General features: G+C 39.4%; 1 protein-coding gene across 10 annotated transcripts in view; it reads left to right on the forward strand.

The window, feature by feature from the left end:
- Positions 1 to 21,312, forward strand: part of NUP58 (nucleoporin 58) — a 44,673-nt gene that overhangs the window by 708 nt on the left and 22,653 nt on the right. For 3 of the 10 annotated variants that reach the window (XM_060128725.1, XM_060128723.1, XM_060128724.1), the window contains exons 2-12: positions 3,711 to 3,853; positions 5,498 to 5,533; positions 8,322 to 8,471; positions 9,102 to 9,239; positions 10,697 to 10,807; positions 12,497 to 12,521; positions 13,833 to 13,898; positions 14,217 to 14,391; positions 17,830 to 17,909; positions 19,895 to 20,013; positions 20,439 to 20,521. In XM_060128725.1, the coding sequence (XP_059984708.1) occupies positions 3,711 to 3,853; positions 5,498 to 5,533; positions 8,322 to 8,471; positions 9,102 to 9,239; positions 10,697 to 10,807; positions 12,497 to 12,521; positions 13,833 to 13,898; positions 14,217 to 14,391; positions 17,830 to 17,909; positions 19,895 to 20,013; positions 20,439 to 20,521 (1,126 nt within the window). The remainder of the gene's footprint in view (positions 1 to 3,710; positions 3,854 to 5,497; positions 5,534 to 8,321; positions 8,472 to 9,101; positions 9,240 to 10,696; positions 10,808 to 12,496; positions 12,522 to 13,832; positions 13,899 to 14,216; positions 14,392 to 17,829; positions 17,910 to 19,894; positions 20,014 to 20,438; positions 20,522 to 21,312) is intronic. The other 7 variants (XM_060128716.1, XM_060128720.1, XM_060128718.1 and 4 more) reach the window with 6 other exon arrangements.

Here is a 21,312-nt window from a genome sequence, read left to right on the forward strand (position 1 = left end):
ACAGTATGTGCAAATTAGTATATCACAGGTGAGGATATTGTGCTGACTCTCATTGTCTTTTACTTAAATTGTGAAATGTAGGCGCCATAGTCATCGTCTTTGTGCAGCCTGCTACCTCACGTCTTCAAGTGATAACAATTTGGCCAGCAGACATCCAGAAAGAGGCAATTAAAATAAAGATCATTTTAATGATGCGAGGTTTGCTCTTTAGAGCTCAAACTTTTGAAGATAAAAATGGAGATCGTTAAATCAAATAGTGTGCCTAGAATGAGCTACAGGATAGCTCCCGAAGCTGGTAGATCAACAAGGCAAAAACCCTTCAATTTTGTCTGTATGGGACGGGGTAGAGTGGGCAAAGACTACACAGTGAAGTCAGAATCTGGAGTTCTCCTTAATAGCTCCTATGCTGTCAGTCTGTGCACTTAATCAGTAAGGCCTGATCATTTTAATGCTTTACTTGCCATTTGCTTCATTTCCAGGGCCACCACCCTGTTGCAGGCTCTTGTCATTCGTGGAACAAATGTTTGTTGAACGCATTCCTAAGTAGTAGGCTCCCCTTTAGGTGGTAAGATAAATAAGTCCTGCTCTCCTGAAGCTTACATGAAAGATCGTAATACTTAATGATTCCTGCCAGCTTCTCAACCAGTAACCTTCTCCTGTTAGATGAAAACTGCTCCCATCACCTCCTACTTTGATTAGTTCTCTGGAATCCCAGTTGCTGTCTCAACTGCTTTTACATCAACTTTTTTTTTTTTTAACAACGTTGTAGCCAGATTTTAAAAAAAAAAAAATTCCCATTGCCTCCCTTCAATGATTTTCCACTATCCTTGGAATGAAGTAAAATAAACCTTACCATGGTCTGCAAGGCCCAGTCTGGAACCTCTTCAGACATCCTGAGCCCATCTTCTCATTTTTGTTTGCTCCAATTCAGTGATTCAGACCCAACTGTAAAAGAAAATAATAATAACATCTACAGGCATACAGATAAGTAACTGACACAGTTTCAGTGAAAGATACTACCCTTACTCTTTGATATTTTCTATGCACTTTGATATTTTCTTTTTTTTTGGCCTGATATTTTCTATTCTGTTCCATTTCCTTATTTTAAAATGCTGGTTGTGAGCTATTAAATTGATTTTTTGCTCATCTCATGGGTCCTGATCTTAGTTTGAAAAACACAACTTGGGCTTTTTCTCAGTTCCTCAGGTGAAGGCCAAACCCCTTCCCACTTCAGGGCAGTTCTCTCTGCCTGGAATTGCCCTACCACCTCTTGTGCTGAGCTGATGCCTGCTTGTGGGACTCAGGTGCTTACATCGGAGGGAAGCCTTTTCTGACCTGTCAGTGTAGAGAGGTTTCCATCCCTTACCCTGTACCATAGCACTTATCACAGTTGTTTCAGTTCCTTACATTTTTTGTTGACTTCTTTACGCTCCATGATGGTGGAGATCTTTTCATGCTAGTTTTCCAGGAGACACAGTGGAGCTCAAATATGTATTTGTTGAATGCATGAATGATTGATAAATCTCTTTCTCTGGTTGGAAACTTCCTGAGGGCAGGGCCTGAGTCTCATCTGCCACTCCGAGTTCCTGTGACAGTGCCTGGCAGGGCTTTTATAAATACTTGTTGAATGACTGAGTAAATGAATTATTAGCAATAAACTAGGAAAATGTATACATGCTGTAGAAAGGCTTGGGAAATTAATAAAAGGAGAGACGGTCTAACACCTGCCCATTGGAGTACTGGTTTGGAGGCCTAACATTCTTTTGGTAAATGCACCTGGGTTAGGTTAGCTCTCAGGTCCACGGTAATGCAAGATTCCATTCTTCATCTGGCAGGGTCTGCTGGCTTTTCTACATCATGTCCTTGTTGAGGAATTGGCAGATAATAGTCGTTGAGGCAATAATTGGTTAGGTCTGAGGTAGCTTTTTGTTTTTCTTTAAGTGAATATTTCTGCCACAGAAATTTCTCCTTTGCTTCTTTGGTAAAGTAAGATTTTACTTTGATATATTTTCTTTGGTAATGTTTTCAACTTTATGAACTTGTGAAACACTTCATTGTATCTTTACTTATCTTAGATTGTCAAGAAATTTTAAATACTTTAATTGTCTTAAAAATACATACTTTCACTGTGTATCTTTTGTGTATATATGGAATAGCAGTAAAAACATGGGATTACTGACTTGTTTGGGAGGAAGGGTAGCATAATAAACATTTCCTTAATTTGATTCTTCATAATTTGCCAACAAAATGTTTCTTAAAAATACGTTTTGGTTCAGTTGTGCTTTAATTCTGGGTGAGACCTTGCAGCCCTGCTCTGCCAGCCCCCTGTGCTTATATACACAGAGGGGCACGTACACACGTGCTAATAGGGAAAGACACAATTTGGGTGCACCCTCTCCTTTTTCCTGCTCAGTGTTGATGACTGATTTCAGGTTCTCCTTCCTTGAAAACTCCTCCCTCTCCGTTGCCCTCACAGTGGTTAACTGGCGTAGAGCCTTGTACATGATATGTTTAGTTGAATTTATAAGTGCTTTTTATGGTAACAGTAGCAACAGCATTTATTGAGTGAAGTTAATTTGCCCTTCGTAATCTCTAAATCTTTACCAAAAATCTTAAGTGGGTACTGTTATTCCCATTTTGCTGGTGAGGAGATAGAGGCCCAGAAACATCATGTCATACAAGTACCAGCACGTTGGAGAGCTGGTACCGGAGCCTGGCCAGAGCAGTACTGCCTGCCCCTTCCATTGAAATGCCGCAGGCTTTGAAGCTTTTTTAAAAAACTGACATGCAGTTCCGCCATGGTGTTTACGTCTATGTGGAAGGCCAGGGAGAGAAGTAATAAAGATACATATGTAGCATGAACGGGATTTCCCATTATGTTATACATGTTGTAATCTCGCTTAACTCTCCGACATAATTTTTGAAGTGTCAGATTGTCAAGATTTTTTGGCTTGTTTTCGTTTGTTCTACCATTTATAGGTAGCAAATTTTAGCCTCTGCAGCTTGCTAAGAACAGTTGAAAAGCTGTAAACTTTGTTCACATCACTTGTTATTATCAGCTGCTCTTTTCTAAGCGTTCAGAACCTCTGAAGAGGGTTTCTGCTGATCTTACACAGACTTTTTAGAGGGGAGCTTTGCTTTGCAGCTTCCTCGTGCCAGGGTATGTCTATTCTTGTCCCTCATCCCCACCCCCAGGGCTGGCGATACAGCAACAGAGAGGTGATGGGGACAGCTTCGAGTAACGTTCCTATTTCTGGGCATGTCTTTATGTGAGCAGTCGGGGAAGAACAAATGAGCTTAGCAGTGTGAATTGTACATACATAGTTCAGAAGGAAAATGATCCGTATTTGTAGGATTTCCTATGGCTGTTTTAAAATACGCTAGCTTTCAAACAAAAACTGGTGAAAGCAGGATATATGTGATCTTGTTTATGATTCCTTGGCATCTGAAATCCTAAATGCTATAGATTCTGCTTTTCTTGAAGACTGCTGTTGCATTTTTTAAGAATAATTTTGTATGTGGATTTATTTTTATAGAGAACAGAAAAATATTTGAACGTGGTTGGTTGAAGGTGAGTTGTGATTACTTTTGTATCCTGTGGAGATGTGTGAGGTGCTTAAATGGAGAAATAACCTCGAAGAGCTAACTTGCGTTTCCCTTAAATAAGTATTGGCTCTAGTAGACTTTATTTTGTGTTTTCTATGAACAAGCAGCCCTTCTGTGGGGCTCAGTCTTGGGAGCCTCGGGAGCACGGCAGCTCCAGTGACAGCACCTGCTCCTTCTGCTGGCTTCGGAGCCGGGCTCTTTGGATCTAAACCTGCCACTGGGTTCACTCTAGGAGGAACGAACACAGGTAAGGAGGGTTGTCAGATTCTCAGGGAGTGGGTTTGGGGTATTCATTCTTTGCAGGTTCTGTCCTGTGTCTCCTCCCTTTACAAGGATCGTCACTGGTGGTAGACCTAAAAAATGGTAAATACTGAGATGAAAAGGCAGACAGGGATGTGGGATCAAGGGTCAGAGATAGGGCCAGCCATTAGCTGTGACTTACTTCAGTGTAAGGAAGGACAACACACACATACATTTAAGAATTAAAGGAAATAAATCTGTTTAAAAGTAATGAATTAAAATAATTCAAGTTTATGTTAGATTATGTAATGCAGTGTTTTATCTTGGTGAAGATTGAGTCAAGTTTACAATTTGGACATTAATTAATTTAGCATATGGGACAGTCAGCTTCCTTTTTTTTTTTTTTTTTTTTTTGGGTACGCGGGTCTCTCACTGCTGTGGCTTCTCCCGTTGCGGAGCACAGGCTCCGGACGCGCAGGCTCAGCGGCCATGGCTCACGGGCCCAGCCGCTCCGCGGCATGTGGGATCTTCCCGGACCGGGGCACGAACCCGTGTCCCCTGCCTCGGCAGGCAGACTCTCAACCACTGCGCCACCAGGGAAGCCCTCCTATTTTGCTATAACATTATAATTTACATACCTAAGAGATGTTTCAGATTTTTTTATTATTAAAACAATTGTTGCACTGGGAAAAGGGCAGGAGGTAAAGGTTTCTGGTGGGCATTTCAATAATAAAAAGTTTTAAAAAACAATACAGATATTTGGGCTTCCCTGGTGGTGCAGTGGTTGAGAATCTGCCTGCCAATGCAGGGGACACGGGTTCGAACCCTGGTCTGGGAAGATCCCACGTGCCGCGGAGCAACTAGGCCCGTGAGCTACAACTACTGAGGCTGCGTGTCTGGAGCCTGTGCCCCGCAACAAGAGAGGCCGCGACAGTGAAAGGCCCGCGCGCTGCGATGGAGAGTGGCCCCTGCTTGCCGCAACTAGAGAAAGCCCTTGCACAGAAACGAAGACCCAACACAGCCAAAACTAAAAAAAAAAAAAAAAAAAAAAAAAGTATAGCATTGTCTAGAGTCTGTGCATGTACTTTATTTCTGATATTTAATTAAAAAAAATACAGATATTTTGTTATTATAAGCCAGAAATATGCTTCACTGGATCCACCATTTTAAAAGTTTACTTCCTTATTTACCTCTATTCTCTGCCCTCAGAGTCTCTTGGTCTGTGTAACCACCTTTTGCATTGAGCTGCCAGCCTTGACTGCAGCACTTTCACAGCTACACAGAGACCGTGGAAGAACTGCAGGCGTAAACGTGAGACCAGCCAGTGTGCCTCTTGAGAGAGTGCCGGTGTTTTGTTTGGACTAGCTTTTTTTCCTCCTTGCCGGATTTTGTTATAGGCAATAGTTGTTTGCACTTTACAACTCTTAATCCCTAATTGATCAAATTATACACAGCCTATGATACGAGAACCAGTGCTATAGAAGGAACGCTGTATTAGGCAGTGGTTGTGGTGGAAGATACTGTGATACGCGTTAGTCTTACCAGCAGTGTCATCACTCCCTGAGGGTGATTCCAAGTCTTGCCCTGTTACAGGCCAAAGGAATGCCATCTGCCACTGGTGATTAAAGTTTATTTCTCTTTTTGTCCCCAGGAATAGCAACAGCTGTAACTACAGGATTAACTCCGAGTAGGAATTTTTGAGGGAAGGTCCCAGATCTCTGGTTTTTCTACTCTTTCCTAATCTCTCACAGAGCTGGGCTATAGAAGAAACATATAAGGAACTGAATATAGATCATAGATACTGACTTTTCAAAGAACCTTTCAGTATTTGACTATTTTTAAAAAATGGATGATTATGTAATCCTTTTTTAGTTCAGAAAAAAAAATTTAATACAGAATTGGCTTTTTCTGTCAAAATTTATTTCACATTTATATTTTTCAGTCATTTAAGCCCTTTTAGTGAAAAAAGAACCAAACTTTAGGCCAGAAGTCTTGGAATTAAGCGCTGGTTGTACCTCTAAATAATTGTGAGGCCTTAGATGGTCATATCTGGCGGCTTTTAGTTATCTGTCAGATGAGGGTATTGTAATCAAGAGGTTTTGAATTCCCTTCCAGCTCAAAAATATCGTGGTTCTCTATCGTGATATGCTGCAGGGAATGTGGGTAACCAGGGTGACGGCACCTTGACCTGGATGCCAGGAAATGATGTGAAAGGACGAGAGGACAGTGAGGAACCGCAATTAAAGTGACTTAATTTAATTAAATGTAAACTTAAAATTGAAATAAATTAAAGATTGGTGAACTTTCCTCACTTACATGCCACTTACATGTTATCAACAGAAAGCACGTCTGTTTACCACCAAAGTTTTGGACAGGACTGGTTACAAGGGCGAGCAGTTGGATCCTGTCCTGAGATTTTAGAGCCTGTGCGTGTTTCACAGCACGTTACTCTGGCAGGGACTTCCACTTGTGGCAAGGACGATCCAGAAGCGTAGTTTCTGACTTCTTTTCTCTGAGTGCCTTCAGGAGAAGCCAAAATGCAGGTCATTCATAAATTCTCCGTTTAGTAACTTAGCGTAACTACTGGTTCCTGGCTGTGGCCGGGAGTCTACACAATGCCTTGATCATTGAGTATCAGCGGAAGGTGGTGCAGGACCCTGATGAGGTCAGGGGCCGCTGGGTGCCTGAGCAAGACCTTCAGCCTGTTGTGAGGCAAAGGGAGCAGGCAGGCCGAGCGATGGGTTCTTGTGTCATCTGACATGCGCTCTAAGAGACGCATGAAAGGCACTAGGGAGGCTGAGGAGGAGGAGAGGAGTTGTTGATTGGCGGGGCAGGAAGCACTGTTCCAGGCAGGAGGGGAGAGCGCAGAGGCCAGTCGTCAGAGGATCCAGGGAAACAGGAAAGGTACTTTGCTCGTGGAGTTTAGGATTCTGAGGGTAGGCATGGTAGGAAGAGGAGATTGGCGGAGCGGGTTAGGACCACATAGGAAAGGGTTTTGGGTACCAAGCCTTTTTAAAGCCTTTTTAAAGCCTTTTTAAAAATCTATTTTAAAGACTAATGTATAGACTTAGTGGGAACCTTAAGTCGGGGGAATCGCCAGCATGTTATTTTGTTCTTTTTTAAAGTAACTGAGATAATTCCAAGAGTAGATTAGAGGTTGGAGGAGACTGATCGTGGAGGTTATTGTAATAGTTCTTGAGAGAGAGATGGCCTGAACTAAGGTTTTTGAGGATGTTTGTAATCCAGGGATATCTCTGAAGTAGAATTGACAGGACTTGTACTGATAGAATACAGGGGAGCGAGGGAATGTCAGGGATGATTATGATTTCTGGCTTGAGCAACCACATTGACCCTGGGGGATTTAGGAAATTTTTTTATAGGGAGATGTGTAGGGGTCCAGAGGGACATCCAGGTAGAGCTATAGCCTTTGGAGACTCAGGTAGATGTAGATTTAGACCCATGAACCTATAGTGAGATTCTGAAAGTGGGTGAGATGTTTCAGGAAGTGAGGGAGCAAGAATGGAGCCTTCGGGAGGAGCATTTAAGAAGTGGACAGAGATACACAACTAGTACGTGTAAAGCAGATAGACAGCGAGGACCTGCTGTATAGCACAGGTAACTAGATTCAACATCTTGTAATAACCTATAATGGAAAAGAACCTGGAAAAGAATATATGTGTGTGTGTGTGTGTGTGTATAAAACTGAATCACTTTGCTGTACAGCTGAATCGCTGTAAATCAGCTATACTTCAATTTAAAAAAAGAGGCGAGGGCTTCTCCGGTGGCGCAGTGGTTAAGAATCCACCTGCCAGTGCAGGGGACACGGGTTTGAGCCCTGGTCCGGGAAGATCCCACATGCGGCGGAGCAACTAAGCCCATGTGCCACAACTAATGAGCCCACGTGCCACAATTACTGAAGCCAGTGCGCCTAGAGCCCATGCTCCACAGCAAGAGAAGCCACCACAATGAGAAGACCACGCACCAGAACGATGAGTAGCCCCCGCTCGCTGCAACTAGAGAAAGCCCACGCGCAGCAACGAAGACCCAGTGCAGCCAAAAATAAGTAAATAAATTAAAAAAATAAAAAGAGGTGAACCGAGGAGGGAGATGGACAGAAGGGACTGGAGGACACTGACAGACACGGAAGCAGAGGAGGAGGATTTCAAGCAGCAGAGAAGATGTTTTAAATAGTCTTGGAGAAGAAGGACTGTGTTCTGTTGAGTGTAAAGGAAAGGAGGGGGAAGTGCCGTTTTAGGTGTATTTAGAGGTAGGGCTGAGATTGAGTTTCAGTATTACCGCATAGATTGGATTTTCATCTTTAGTGTGCACCCTGATTTGGTGAATGGTTTTTCTCTCTCATACGTATATAAGTACATATACCTTTGTTCCATCTACGAAAAGTAGACTTCTAGGCTCCTGATTGATACCTGTGTAATACACATGCAGCTACGGCAAGCTGGGATATTTTTTTACAGGCCCACCGGCCACCACCTCTGCGTCCACGGCAGGCTTCAGCTTAGGCTTCAGTAAACCCGCGGCGTCCGCCACACCGTTTGCGCTGCCCATCACGTCTGCCTCGGCTGGCGGTCTCACGCTCTCGTCCGCTCTGACGTCGACTCCTGCAGGTGAGGCGTGTCGGGGAAGGGTGGCATTTTCTGGTTGAGTTCTTATTTCACTCGGTCAGTGAATGTAGGTATCCACCTTTGGTAAAGATAACTTCAGTTTGGGAGAATTTTTATTTCAGTCATTCAGCAGCGTTGACCTACTGAATTACTGGTTTGTGAAGATCAGCCTTGAGCATTAAAGCAGCAGAGGCCCTCTTGGAAGTTGGTCTCGTCTCTTTACAGAGCAAAGCAGGGGAGCGGGTGAGAGGGCACACGTGAAACTCTTGATGTCTGCGTTGTTTTCAAGGCGCACTTTGGTGACAGGGAAGGGTAGAGAGTTTGCATAAACCTTGCTTGCCTTAGGATTCATCTGGTTTTGAGTGTGGAGCTGGTGGCCTGGGTTGAAAACTCTATTACTGTCTGGAGTCACTTACCTGATACCATGCTGGTGTTAACCAAAGCCCTTATTCCTGTCACTGGTTTTTGCTTTAAAGGTACTATTTCTTTCTGTTCTTAAGTATGTATAATGTTAGCTTTAGTGAGTGGTTTTTCTCAAGAGCCAGGTTTATCGGGACGTCAGTTTCTAAGAAGGTGTCTTGTGTGTTCTGTGATGCTCGCGCTCTTGGGGGCTTACGGGCTCACTGTTTGCAGCGTCCACAGGGTTCCCTCTGAGCAGCCTGAGTGGGACGGCAGCTGCAGCCGCCACTGCACCAGCAGGCCTCTCCTTAGGGGGAGCCTTGGCGGCTCTGGGAGGGCCGCTTTTCCAGAGCGCAAGCACGGCAGCATCAGGTAACTGTGATATTTACTCTCCAGAAGAGTAAATATTCATGTTTAAATTTACTGTCTTTGTTTTGGTCTTTTGAGCAGATCATGTGGTCTCTTGAACCTTTATGTTTTCCTTTTAGTGTAAAAGCTGGATTATAAAATAAAGTTGTTCATACATTATTGCCATATTTTAGAAATGCATTTTCTCAGCATTGACTGACTAGGTAAGGAGGCAAGAAAGAGCCTGTTTCCGGAGTCAGTAAACTATTCTATAGAGAAATTTGTCTTTTTAATAAACGGCAGTTGGATAGTCTTGAATCGTTTAGCCTCTAAATTCACTGTGGCACAACTTGACCTCATAAGCCGGGTTCTGGGAATGGCTTTCTGTTATAGATGTTAGGAAAGGGTGTTAGAGTGCTTTGAAGTCAGGACATTAAAAACAAGTATTAAATGATTTTATTATAGTCAATTTTGTAAGTGTTTTCTAATAACCAAATCATTAGTTGACTATAATGTACATTTCTTTGCAGGATAAATAAACATCTTTCCCAAAGATTCCCATGGGAGCAAACCACAAAAATAATAGAAACAAGAGTTAGAGGGTAGTTTTTGTGTCTTGTTATTAAGTTTTTAGGTCTGTTCTGAATTTTGTTAGGTTCTTTGACACAATATTCAATGCTTACTTTATGGTTATGTTAACCTAAACGTGCCACTGATTTTTTAAAAATTCATAACATTCATCCAGCTGTGTTTTTTAACACATTATCAGGATTTAAATCCAGTTTTCATTTATCCCATGCTCTTATCCAGTATATCCTGCTATTTCCTGTTTTTAAAGTAAATAGCATCTTGTCTAAAAAGAACACAATTGTGTCAGCTTGAGAATGCATGGACTTATGTGATTGACCAGTGCAGGATCTTTGAAATTTTGCTTATTTTATTTATTTATTTTATTTAATTTATTTTATTTATTTTCCCCCAGCTTTGTTGAGGTGTGATTGACAAATAAAATTGTGAGATATTTAAAGTGTACAACATAAAGATTTGACTGTATACATTGTTTCCCCCCCATCAAGTTAATTAACACATCCGGTACTACATTATTTTAAAAGTATAGAATTCCAAAGCATGATTGGAAGACAAGATGTATTCACCTGAAAATATGCAAACTAAAAGTGCTTTGATAGAGAGTGTTTAAAAACAACAAATAAAATCGAGTATCCACAAATATCCATGAACAGATATATTCTGGCCGTTTTAATAAATAAAATCACATCATTCAAACTACATATACCATTGAATCCAAGTGAGATTATCAGTCTTTGTCCAAAGCATGCTCTAGACTTGTATCTTACTATTTGTCTAAATCAAGAATGAAAATAATCTGGGATCCAACTTAAATGTATTTGAGTGCTTTGGTCAGTGGGGAAATCATTATAAAGACTGAGGAACTTCATGAGTGGCATCTGGCTTGTTTGTAGGACTTGGACAAAATGCTTTAGGTCTGTCTCTGGGAACTGCAGCAGCTACTTCAGCTGCTGGCAACGAAGGCCTTGGAGGTATAGATTTTAGCAGCTCATCGGATAAAAAGAGTAAGTAATGTTACTCTTAATTTCACGTTCTAACAGTCCTGTTTACGGAACTTAAATTCCTATGTCTGGAAGATTGTTAGTTAAATATTCAATAGTAAAGGTATTATTTTTAAGTTTGCATTATAGTTCACAAATTTTGTGTGTGTTGTGCATTTAAGATTTTATTTTTGTAGACAGATTTGTATGTGCATATGTCTTATGTAACTATCTTAATGTGTGTTTTAATATGCATTTTAAAAATCGGGACCGTGTACATGTTTTGTAACCTGTTCTTTCTCGTGTAATATATCACAAGTTTTAGTCAGTGTCCGTAATTCTTTACAAATATTTTAATGCTGCTTAATGTCAGTTTTATGAATGGATGTGTCATCGTGCAGTCAGCCACCATCCTGCGGTTAGTGTTTGTTTCCAGATCTTCGCTCTGGGAAGCATCACTGTATTGGGTATCCTTGTAGAGAGAGGCAACATAGTATGGTAGTTAAGTGTCAGCTCTGTAGCTGGTTTGCTGGCTGCAGGTCCTGGCTTAGCTGTTCACAGGCTCTGTGACCTTATTCAGGCTATCTCGGTGCTTTGTAAAGTAGGGGAAATAACAGTCCCTGCTTCATGGGGTTGGTTTGAGGATTGCTGTTTGTAAAACCTTAGGAGAGCCAGGCACGCAGAAGATGCTGTGTGCTTTTATTATAAATTTTGTTCATATTTTGGTTATTTCCTTAGGGCAGATACCTAGAAATTGAATCATAGGCTTATAGGGAGGGACATTTTGGAGTCTCTTGGCATATATTGTGAAATTGCTTTCCAGAAAGGTTTTACCACTTTATTTACTCACCAACCAGTATGAAAATGCCCTTCTTGCTGTGCTCTTGGCATGCCTAATATTCTTTAAAAATTTTTTTCCAACCCAAATTCATTTTGCAGTTTTTTTGTGGTTGTTGGTTCTGTGCGTGTGATCTGCTTGTTGTTTGTTTCGCAACACCTATTCTGTTTCTGATGAAAGCATGTTCGGCTGGAGCGCGTGCGTACACACTGCACTGACCGCTTGGAAGAGCTTAGAATGGCATGATGCATGAAGTTGTAAAATATTCAGTGTCCTGTATCTGTATAGGGATTTCAGAAATTGGACATGGGTTTATTGTAGGAGATACTTGTTTTAAAGAGTGAATTACTATCCTAAAAGTTGGTAAAATCCTTTTAATCTTAGAAAATTTGGATTTATTTCTCTTTGAATGAAAAATTTTAAACATAAGGTCCTGTCTCTTGTTTTTACTTAATTTTCTTTGTAGTAACTCCATAATTCAGAAAATAGCCTTAGATGTTTTAGCAACTTATTTTTTTTTCTCAGGTGGAGCAGCCTGTTAAGAGGGCCTTAAAAAGTGTCAGATAAAGCTCTCAGGAGTTAAACTCCTAGGCAAGAAGATTTTTCAGGGAAGATAGTTGAAAAAGGAAGATTCTTGCCCTTGAAAGAAATGGATGCACATCAGCTACATAACTGTTTATGTGCACATAAGCATGTCTGTAATATGCTGTGTTTAGAGTTCGTGACAAGTCGTGACATCACCTGCTGTTTAAGAGGCATTCTAAGAAATCCTTAACAATTTTTATTTATACCTTAGTTTGTGTTAACTTAAAATTTGTATTTGGAATACATTGATAAATAACCTATTTTTACACGAAGCTTCTTGAATTTTCTAGGTGATAAAACGGGAACAAGACCAGAGTAAGTTTACAGTTTGACTTTTAAAATATTTTAATTAAAGAGTTTTACTTATTAAACTATAGGCCAATGTATGGTTGGAAGTAAATGGAACCTTATAGGTATTTAGAAGAAAAATTCTTTTAAAGTTTTTGTCAAAAATAAAATAATAAGCATAGGCTCTGGAGAGATTATTGAAGGTCAGATCTTTAAGAAAATTTATAACCATTTATTTCTAGGAAATAGTTGGCTTTTCCCCTAATAATATAAATAAACACATATATGTATGTGTCTTTTTAACTTAGTAAATGTTGAACAACTCATGGAACTTTACTCTTGGAGCACTTTTTATTTATATATACAAATTAAAAATGTATATATACTGTTTATTTTATATATAAATTACTGTCCCAGCACCATTCACTGATGTTGAAGAGGGAGAATAGCCTCCATGTACGTCATATATACATTTGAAGATCATTATTTTCTTGCCAATTGTATTCTCACATAATTTCTATTACATTAAATAAAACATTTGTAAGTAAATGACGAAGCTCCCGCCTCCCAAACATCTTGTGTGTATTTGTTACGTAAAGGGGGAAGCAGCGAGAGCCTGCCGTTTGCCCAGGGTTATGTCCCCGAAGTTGTACAGATCTGCGGCTCCCGCCATTACAGCCCAGTTACATTTATTCCTGTCTTCCTTAAATAGTCATCAATCCTTTAAGCTACTCCTAGGTCTTATTTTGTTGAAGAACAGATTGACGTTGTAAACTATTGTGAGCAACTCATTGTGAGAAGTTTTTCAGACTTCCTTTAGTGAATGCTGTAATATTTTTGAACTGAATGAAAAGTCAGTCATGGAATTTTTGAGCTGGAGGAACTTAGATTAATATTTCATCCCGTCTGTAGTATTTTCTTATTTTGTTCTTGAACATTTAGTCAAATGCATCTACGTGTACTTATAATAGATGCCAATCTCCTTAGAAAAGAAACCTCCATGTCAGATGAATTGTTATTTTGTAGATCATGAAGTTTATTGTTCTTTATAAAGAACTTCAGAATCATCCAGGAAGACTGTAAATGGGGAATATTTGCTCTGTTTTCTTGTATCTTAACACATACTGTTGTAGAACTCAGCTGTCAGCTTTTTTTTTTTCTAACATCTTTATTAGAATATAATTGCTTTACAATGTTGTGTTAATTTCTGCTGTACAACACAGTGAATCAGCTATAGGTATGGAAGACCTAAAGAGACATTTCTCCAAAGAAGATATACAGATAGCCGTCAGCTTTTTATGATCTCTGGTATTAATGCGCCTGTGGCATCTTTCTTAGGGACAGTAAAGCACTGAAGGATGAGACTCTACCTTCTGTCATCTGCCAGGACGTGGACAACCTGCAGTAAGTGTGTGAGGTGTCATCAGTAGATGAATCAGACTGGAGTGCTGGGAGGTGTTTCAGGGGGACCCTCTCCTCCTCCTAAGTGTTTTAACTTGGGGAGCATTGTGGTGCTTTTAGAACTCAGGGAGAACACAGAACAATGGAATTAAATAAATAAAGGAATTAAAATTCTGTGACTGCCATTCTGTGAACTGTAGGTGAATTTTTAATAGTTGCTTCTTAAAACACTTGGACTTAAAACTCTCACCAGTCTACTTTTTTTTCTGTATAAAACCAAAGGTGTATTTTTTTAAAACTGAGTTTTATTTATTTTTTTAGGAAATTTGTGAAGGAACAAAAACAAGTCCAAGAAGAAATTAGTAGAATGTCTTCAAAAGCAATGCTTAAAGTGCAGGAAGATATTAAAGCTCTGAAGCAGCTTTTGTCATTGGCTGCCAGTGGATTACAGAGGAACACTCTCAATATTGACAAATTGAAAATAGAAACTGCTCAGGTAAACTGTCATTTCATTGTAGGATTTTTGTTTGTTTGTTTTTCAAATAGAAATAGGTCTTTTTAAAATTATGAAGTTTCATACCGACATGCTATAAGAAAACCGTACAGCGCATATACTTTTAAATTACTATACTAATAGTTACTGGGTTTTATTGAGCATTTACTATGTATGAGGCAGTATTCTAAGCAATTTAGATATATTAACCTAGTGATTTTTCACAACAGCCCTATGAGGTAGGTACTGTTATTACCTCAAACAAGAAAACAGGAGAGCTTTGTTTCTAAGAGCGTAGATTCAGACCCTGGTGACCCAGCTCTAAGCTTATGCTCCGACTGCTTTGTTTCACAAGCGTGCCTACTGCCTAAATTATTATATTATACAAGAGGGAAAAACACATTTTTTTAATCTGTCAGTTGTTAAATATAAATTATATCATGCTTTATAGATATTAAGTTCCAGTGACTTGCTAGTTTCGTTAGGTCTTAGTTAATAAAAATGGTAATGAGGCTAATACCTTCTGTCACTAATGTCTACTTGCTTCTTGTCCTGGTGGTATAATATATAACGTAAAATATTTTCTTTACATCAGTGGGGAAGAATGATAGATGATTTACTTGTTTTATATTTCACAGTTATACAGTATACTTGATCTGATCGTGGCAATCTAGAAATCTTTCCCTAAAGTTTTCCCTGATCTGTTAATGAACTTTATGTGATATGCCTTTTTAATGGGTTTATCAGAGTGCTATGCTTTTCATAAATTAAGTGATAATATTTTAAGTAAAAATTTTTTAAGTGCTTTGTGTCTTTTTATTGAACTGTAATTGACATATAACATTGTTAGTTTTAGGTGTACAACGTAATGATTCAATGTTTGTGTATGTTGTGAAATGATGACCACAAGAAGTCTAATTAATACCCATCAGCACAAATAGTTACAATTTTTTTTCCTCTTCAGATGAGAACTTTTAAGATCTACGGTCTTAGCAACTTTCAGATGTACAGTGTATTGTTGTTACCTGTTGTCACCAGGCTGTAGGTTGTATCCCCAGGACTTATGTATTTTGTATATACAGTGTAGTGTTGTTACCTGTTGTCACCAGGCTGTAGGTTGTATCCCCAGGACTTACGTATTTTGTAACTGGAAGTTTGTACCTGCTTATGTGTCTTTAAGTCAACTATTGGAGAATACTTCGTGACATTTTTAATAAACGTGTTACCAAAAAAAAGCTAATCTAAACTATGATACTTAAAGAGGATTCAAAGGCTTTATTGTCTGCTTTCACGTTTCCCGGTCACTTAACAAATGCTTTGGTTAAATATGAATAAAGTATTCCCCCATGTTTCCTGCCCACTTATTCTTCCCTTATCATCAGATATTCCAGATATCAGAATTCCTAGGAGGAACAGAATGTTACTTAAGCCTTTAGACTGTGGAGAGTGTTTTGACTCTGATGAAACATTATAGGAAATTCTAAATTTCATGTGTGAAATTTTTATGAAATTATATGCACAAGGTCATTATCAAAGTAATAGAGGAGGCAAACTCAAGGGAAAAAAATGAACACAAGAATGGGAACCATTGTAACTCTCACACTGGGTGATTCCATCCACAAGCACTTGTGAGACACTTGTCACATAACCAGACTTGTCTTTCAGAGACAAAAGGAGAACTCCAAAGTACTAAAGTCTCGTGGGGTAAGTGAAGTGCTCAAAGACTGAGAGAGAAGAGGGTGGGAGTCAAGAGTTCCCTTGAGGGAAAATGGCTTCTGAGTTGCGTTGAGGAAAGTTTATATGAGAACTCAAAGGGGTTTGCTCTGTGGTTTCTCTTATTTCAAATACACAGGGATTCGTGCTGTACCCACAGTCTCGTGAATTGCCAGTTGAAAACAGAAACATTCTGACTCCCTTAGTGAAGGAGTTATCCATTTTATTAAATCCAAAACCTTTTGTTCAAAGAAAGCCTTTCTGGGAAATAAAAGCAATTCTGAGGTAGGGAGCAGCGTTGAAGTTGTGAAGACCAGAACCTTATGGAAGCGAAGTCTTTCACATGCCCCGTTTGGGGGACATCACTTAAGAGTTCAGATAAGTTGCGTGGTTAATGTTTTCTATGGGCAGGGCAGGTGCCACGTGGTTCATTGAAGTTATATTGCTGAATCCACAAATTCAGAGAACCTTTTTAAGTATCTGTTATGTGCAGAGCACTTCCTCTGGCATTTGGGATCAAAATGCTTACAGTATCCTAGGGAGAATGAGCTAAAGCACTCACGTAAGTGTTCCAGGGACAAGGTGTGACGGAGTGCAGAGGGCTCAGTGGGCGCTTCCAGCCCCCCTCCGGAGCAGGATGGAGCGGTAGTGGCACACTCAGAGTTGAGCCTCCAGAGCTGCGGCGGTGGTTCCCAGGCCGCGAGGAAGGGGCAGGGTGACGGGGAAGGCGCAGAGGCAGGAAGAGGGCGTGTTGGAGGACCCGCAGGCTGTTAAGCGTTATGGGAGGGGGCCCCGCCAGTGAGACCCAGGCACGGCTCAGCGCTGGGCAGTCCAGGCTCTGGGCCCGTGTCCAGAGTCACAGGACGGAAGGCTGAGGTGGAGGGTAACACGGAGGTGGAAGGGACAGTTAGAGACCGTTAGAGACTTCACAGCTGGGCAGTAAAATGAGGGTAGAAGTTGCTGCAGGAGACATAAAGTTAGGATAAGAGACTTCTTTTTAAGTAAGGGAAACTTAAATAGACGTTGAAATAGAGGTTGCAGAAGCAATGAAATGATAGGAATGTGGAGTGTAAGTGGGTTAGACGCATTATGAGTCTTGAAAAACCATTGGCTGGAAGATAAGAGTGGCACTGCAGAGGAGTGGAAGGGAGGTTAAGTGTGTGAGGCATACAAAATTGGGCCCCTAGACTCAGGTCTCAGGTCTTCCAGCTACGTGGCCTTGGGCAAATTACTTAATGTCTCTGTAACTTCGTCACCCACTTTATAGAGTTGTTACTGAGGAGTGACCGTGATAATAGAAGGGGAGCCTGTAGCACAGGGCTTGGTACACAGTAAGTAAGTACCCAGAATGTTAACTGCTGCTGTCATCAACCTCAGGGTTATTACTACTACCTTGCTTTTTTTAAATAGTGTTTTCTATAGTTGTATTATTACAGATTTTAAAATAGTAACACCGTCTTTAACTGTGGATGAATTGACTTCACAAATCCTACAGGAATCCATGGTTTCTTAAAATAGACCATAAATTTATTATAAAGTTTGTTAAAAGTGTAGTTTGTCTTGCCTGGAAGGAGGTTTTAGCACCTTGTGAAGCGGCTTCATCCATAAGTTCTCACAGCATATGAAGCTCCAGGAATGGCGTTGTTGAAGTTTCAGTCCAGAGGTAGTCGGTATTTTTAGCCTAACTTTTAATTGACTTTTTCTTTTTCTTAACCTCTATTATATCAGGAGTTAAAAAATGCTGAAATAGCTTTAAGAACCCAGAAAACACCACCTGGACTCCAACATGAGAATACAGCTCCTGCTGAGTAAGTTAAACAAATGTTTCTCTCTTTAAAAAAGCAGAACAGTAAAAACAGTATACAGGGTAGGGATTTTTAGTTTACTTTGTAGCAAGTCTGGGCACCTTATGTGGATTTTTAAATTTAATTCTCATCATAACTCTGAGAGGGTATATCATCCTCATTTTATTGAAGGGTAAGTGAAGGCTAAGGTCTGAGCTTTTACCCACTATTATGCAGTTGCACTTCATATTACTTATAGGGTCTGTTCCACTTGATTACATTATGCAGATAGTAGAAACTTATACCCATAAGGACTTTCAATTAAAAAATACTTTATGATAGTCCCTTCCTTAAACAGGGCATACTAAGTATAGTTTAGCTCTTTCACGTATTTCCATAACTTTTATTTGCATACATAATAAATCTTCAGGAAGAAAAATTCCAAAGTGTAGATAAGTGAACCTGAAAAACCCGCCTGTACCCAGCTTGTATATTCATGTGGTTTCCATGCATGTGGTATATGTCTTGCCTGTGTTGTGCAAGAGAGTAATAGCTAATACTCTCAAGTGCTTGCCATGTGCCGCACCGCGCGCTTGGCCCCTCGCCTGCTGTATCTGCTTTCCCGCAAGCCCTCCACAGCCGTCACATTCCAGTCCTTGAAGTGAGGAGCCTGCGGCATGAAGAGGAGAGTCCTGAGCGTCTGCGCGGTAGGGGTCTGGTTGACTCCGGGCCCCTCACCCTTTTGTTTTTTCTTTTTATTATAATTTCAGATTTACAAAAAAAGTTTCAAGAATGAAACAAAGAATTCTCATGTATCTTCCATCCAGATTCCCTGCATGTTAACATTTCTACTGCAGTTTCGTTCCTTGCTCTCCATATGTGTAAATACATTTTCCCCCTGGACAGTTAGGGTTGTTTGCAGACATGATACCCATTAATGCTTGAGTACTTTAGAGTGTATTTCTTAAACATAAGGATATTCTCTTATGTAACCATAGTACAGTGATCAAAATCAGGAAATGGACAATAACAGTGATACTCCTGATATCTTATTCGGATTAGCATGGGGTGAGCTCCTTCGCTGGACTTCCTCAGTATTTTATTCTGCTGTCTTGTTCTTCATGCTGCCATCAGAGATAATTTTGAGATGGGTTGAATTGTGTGATTTTCCACTGTGAAAAGCTTTCACAGTTCCCCATTTCTCGTGGAGTCGTGTTCAGACTGCGTTTTATGCTATTCAAGGTCCCTTTTTATCTTTCTAGCATTCTCTCGTTAAATTTATCAGAATAGTGATTATAATTACGTACTCTTTCTGTAGCACACTGTAGTGTTTTCAGATTATAAATATCAGTAGTATTTCAGATTATAAACATAAGAACTGTAAGTATTTGGCTGTAAAATCTAGTTGACAATTGCACGGGTTTTTTTGAACTTTTTCTTTTGAATTTTAGACTTAGAGAAAAGTTGGAAAAATGGTAGTACAAAGAATTTTTTTATATCCCTTACCTGCTTCCCTTACTGTTAACATATTACATAATCATAGTATAATTATCAAGAACAGGATTAACATTGGTACTATATTAACCAAAATACAGAACTTATTTGAATTTTACTGTCTTTTCCACTAATGCACTTTTTCTGTTCTAGGATTCTTTTCACACTGGATTTAGTTGTTATTTCTCCTTAGTCACTTCCAATCCGTAACATTTATTCAGTCTTTCCTTTTCTTTGATGACCTTGACATTTTTGAAGAGTATTATTTTGTAGATTATCCCTTAATTGGTATTTTTTCATGATGGAGTAAGGCTGTGCATCTATTTTTCATACCTTGATAACTTACAAGTTTGGGTTTTTGTTTCAATAATACCTCTGTCACTTAAAGATACATTATGTCATCAGCCTAATTCAAAGGCCCTACTTAAATAAACCGGGGCATATTTTTGTTGGAATTTTGAATATAAAGGAAACTGTTTTAAAACTGATCTGACTTGGTAAATGTTATTGTATAGCTACTTCAGAATCCTGGTTCAGCAGTTTGAGGTGCAGCTCCAGCAGTACAGACAACAGATTGAAGAACTGGAAAACCATCTTGCCACCCAAGCGAACAATTCACACATCACCCCTCAAGGTAATATGCTTTCCGTGGTAATTTTTTTTTTAATAGCACTGTTTTTTCAGTTAGAGAGCTTAAGCTGTTATATAGTCGATATTCTAGATTATTACTAGTAGTTGTCTTAAACTGCCGTAAGACAATTTCCTTAAAAGTCCTCGATTAGATCTTTATTTCCTATAAATATAAAATGCTTTGTTATGAATTATTATGATGTAATGGCAGATGTCCTAGGGCACCCCACCCACCCACCCCGCCCCCCAGGTTACTGATGGAGGAATCCTTCTCTCAGTCTGTTCTGCTGTCTTCTCTCATCCATGGAAGTGTTGGTGTAGTTTATTCATCCTGTACATTAACTGTACCAAAAATTGGACTCAAGTAATAGAAAAATGATATCGATTGTCGTATACATATTTGTGTGATAATATGATTTTCTCTTATAGATTTGTCAATGGCTATGCAGAAAATTTATCAAACATTTGTAGCTTTAGCTGCACAACTTCAGTCTATTCATGAAAATGTGAAGGTAAGTTCTCATTGCCTGTTCATCTATCTGGACATCTACACCCAAGTGAAGTATTTATTTGTTCATTCACAGGACAAAAGTATCCATGCTTACTACAGAAATAGCTAAAATTATATGTAAGTGAAAAAGACTAAAACTAAAATAATCCAGATCACGCCCAGACACAACCATGGATAAGATCTTTAAAAAAAAAACAAGATCCAAGTGTCCTATGCACTCTGTTATTTTAACTTTTTTCATCATTGTGAACCACATTCCACGTTCATACACACACTTCTTCACCATCATCTTTAGTAGTCAGGATTTCACTGCATGTGTGTACGTAGTCTGTGTAACCCGTTGTCTTCTGTTGGACATTGGGTTGTTTCCATCTCTTTTAGTTTATTTCTGTAGAAAGTAAACAGTCTTAGTAGCAAAATCATGTCTCACTGCTTTAATTTTATGTGTGTTTTAAATGTTTATTGATCCCTGCATAAAAAAAGCTTGCTAACAACATTTGTCCCTTCTAAACACAGGAAACTGTATTTATTAAAATAATAAAAATAAAATAATTTGTCACTGAATATTTTGAACCTTGTGTAATATGTTCATTTTTAGAAATTATTTGGGTGAAATGTTAATATACGTACACTTTTTCCATCAAGCAGATATAATTAAAAGTCTTTCTTGGAGTTACGTATAGTCGGAGAAAACCTTTAAAATTCAAAGCATCCAAGCCTGGGTCTAAATCAATCCCTAACTGTAATAGAATTCCATGGAGATTACCAGTATTTTCATTTTTATTTTCACTT

This window comes from Lagenorhynchus albirostris, chromosome 18 (assembly GCF_949774975.1).
Source record: "Lagenorhynchus albirostris chromosome 18, mLagAlb1.1, whole genome shotgun sequence".
Lineage (NCBI taxonomy): Eukaryota > Metazoa > Chordata > Mammalia > Artiodactyla > Delphinidae > Lagenorhynchus > Lagenorhynchus albirostris.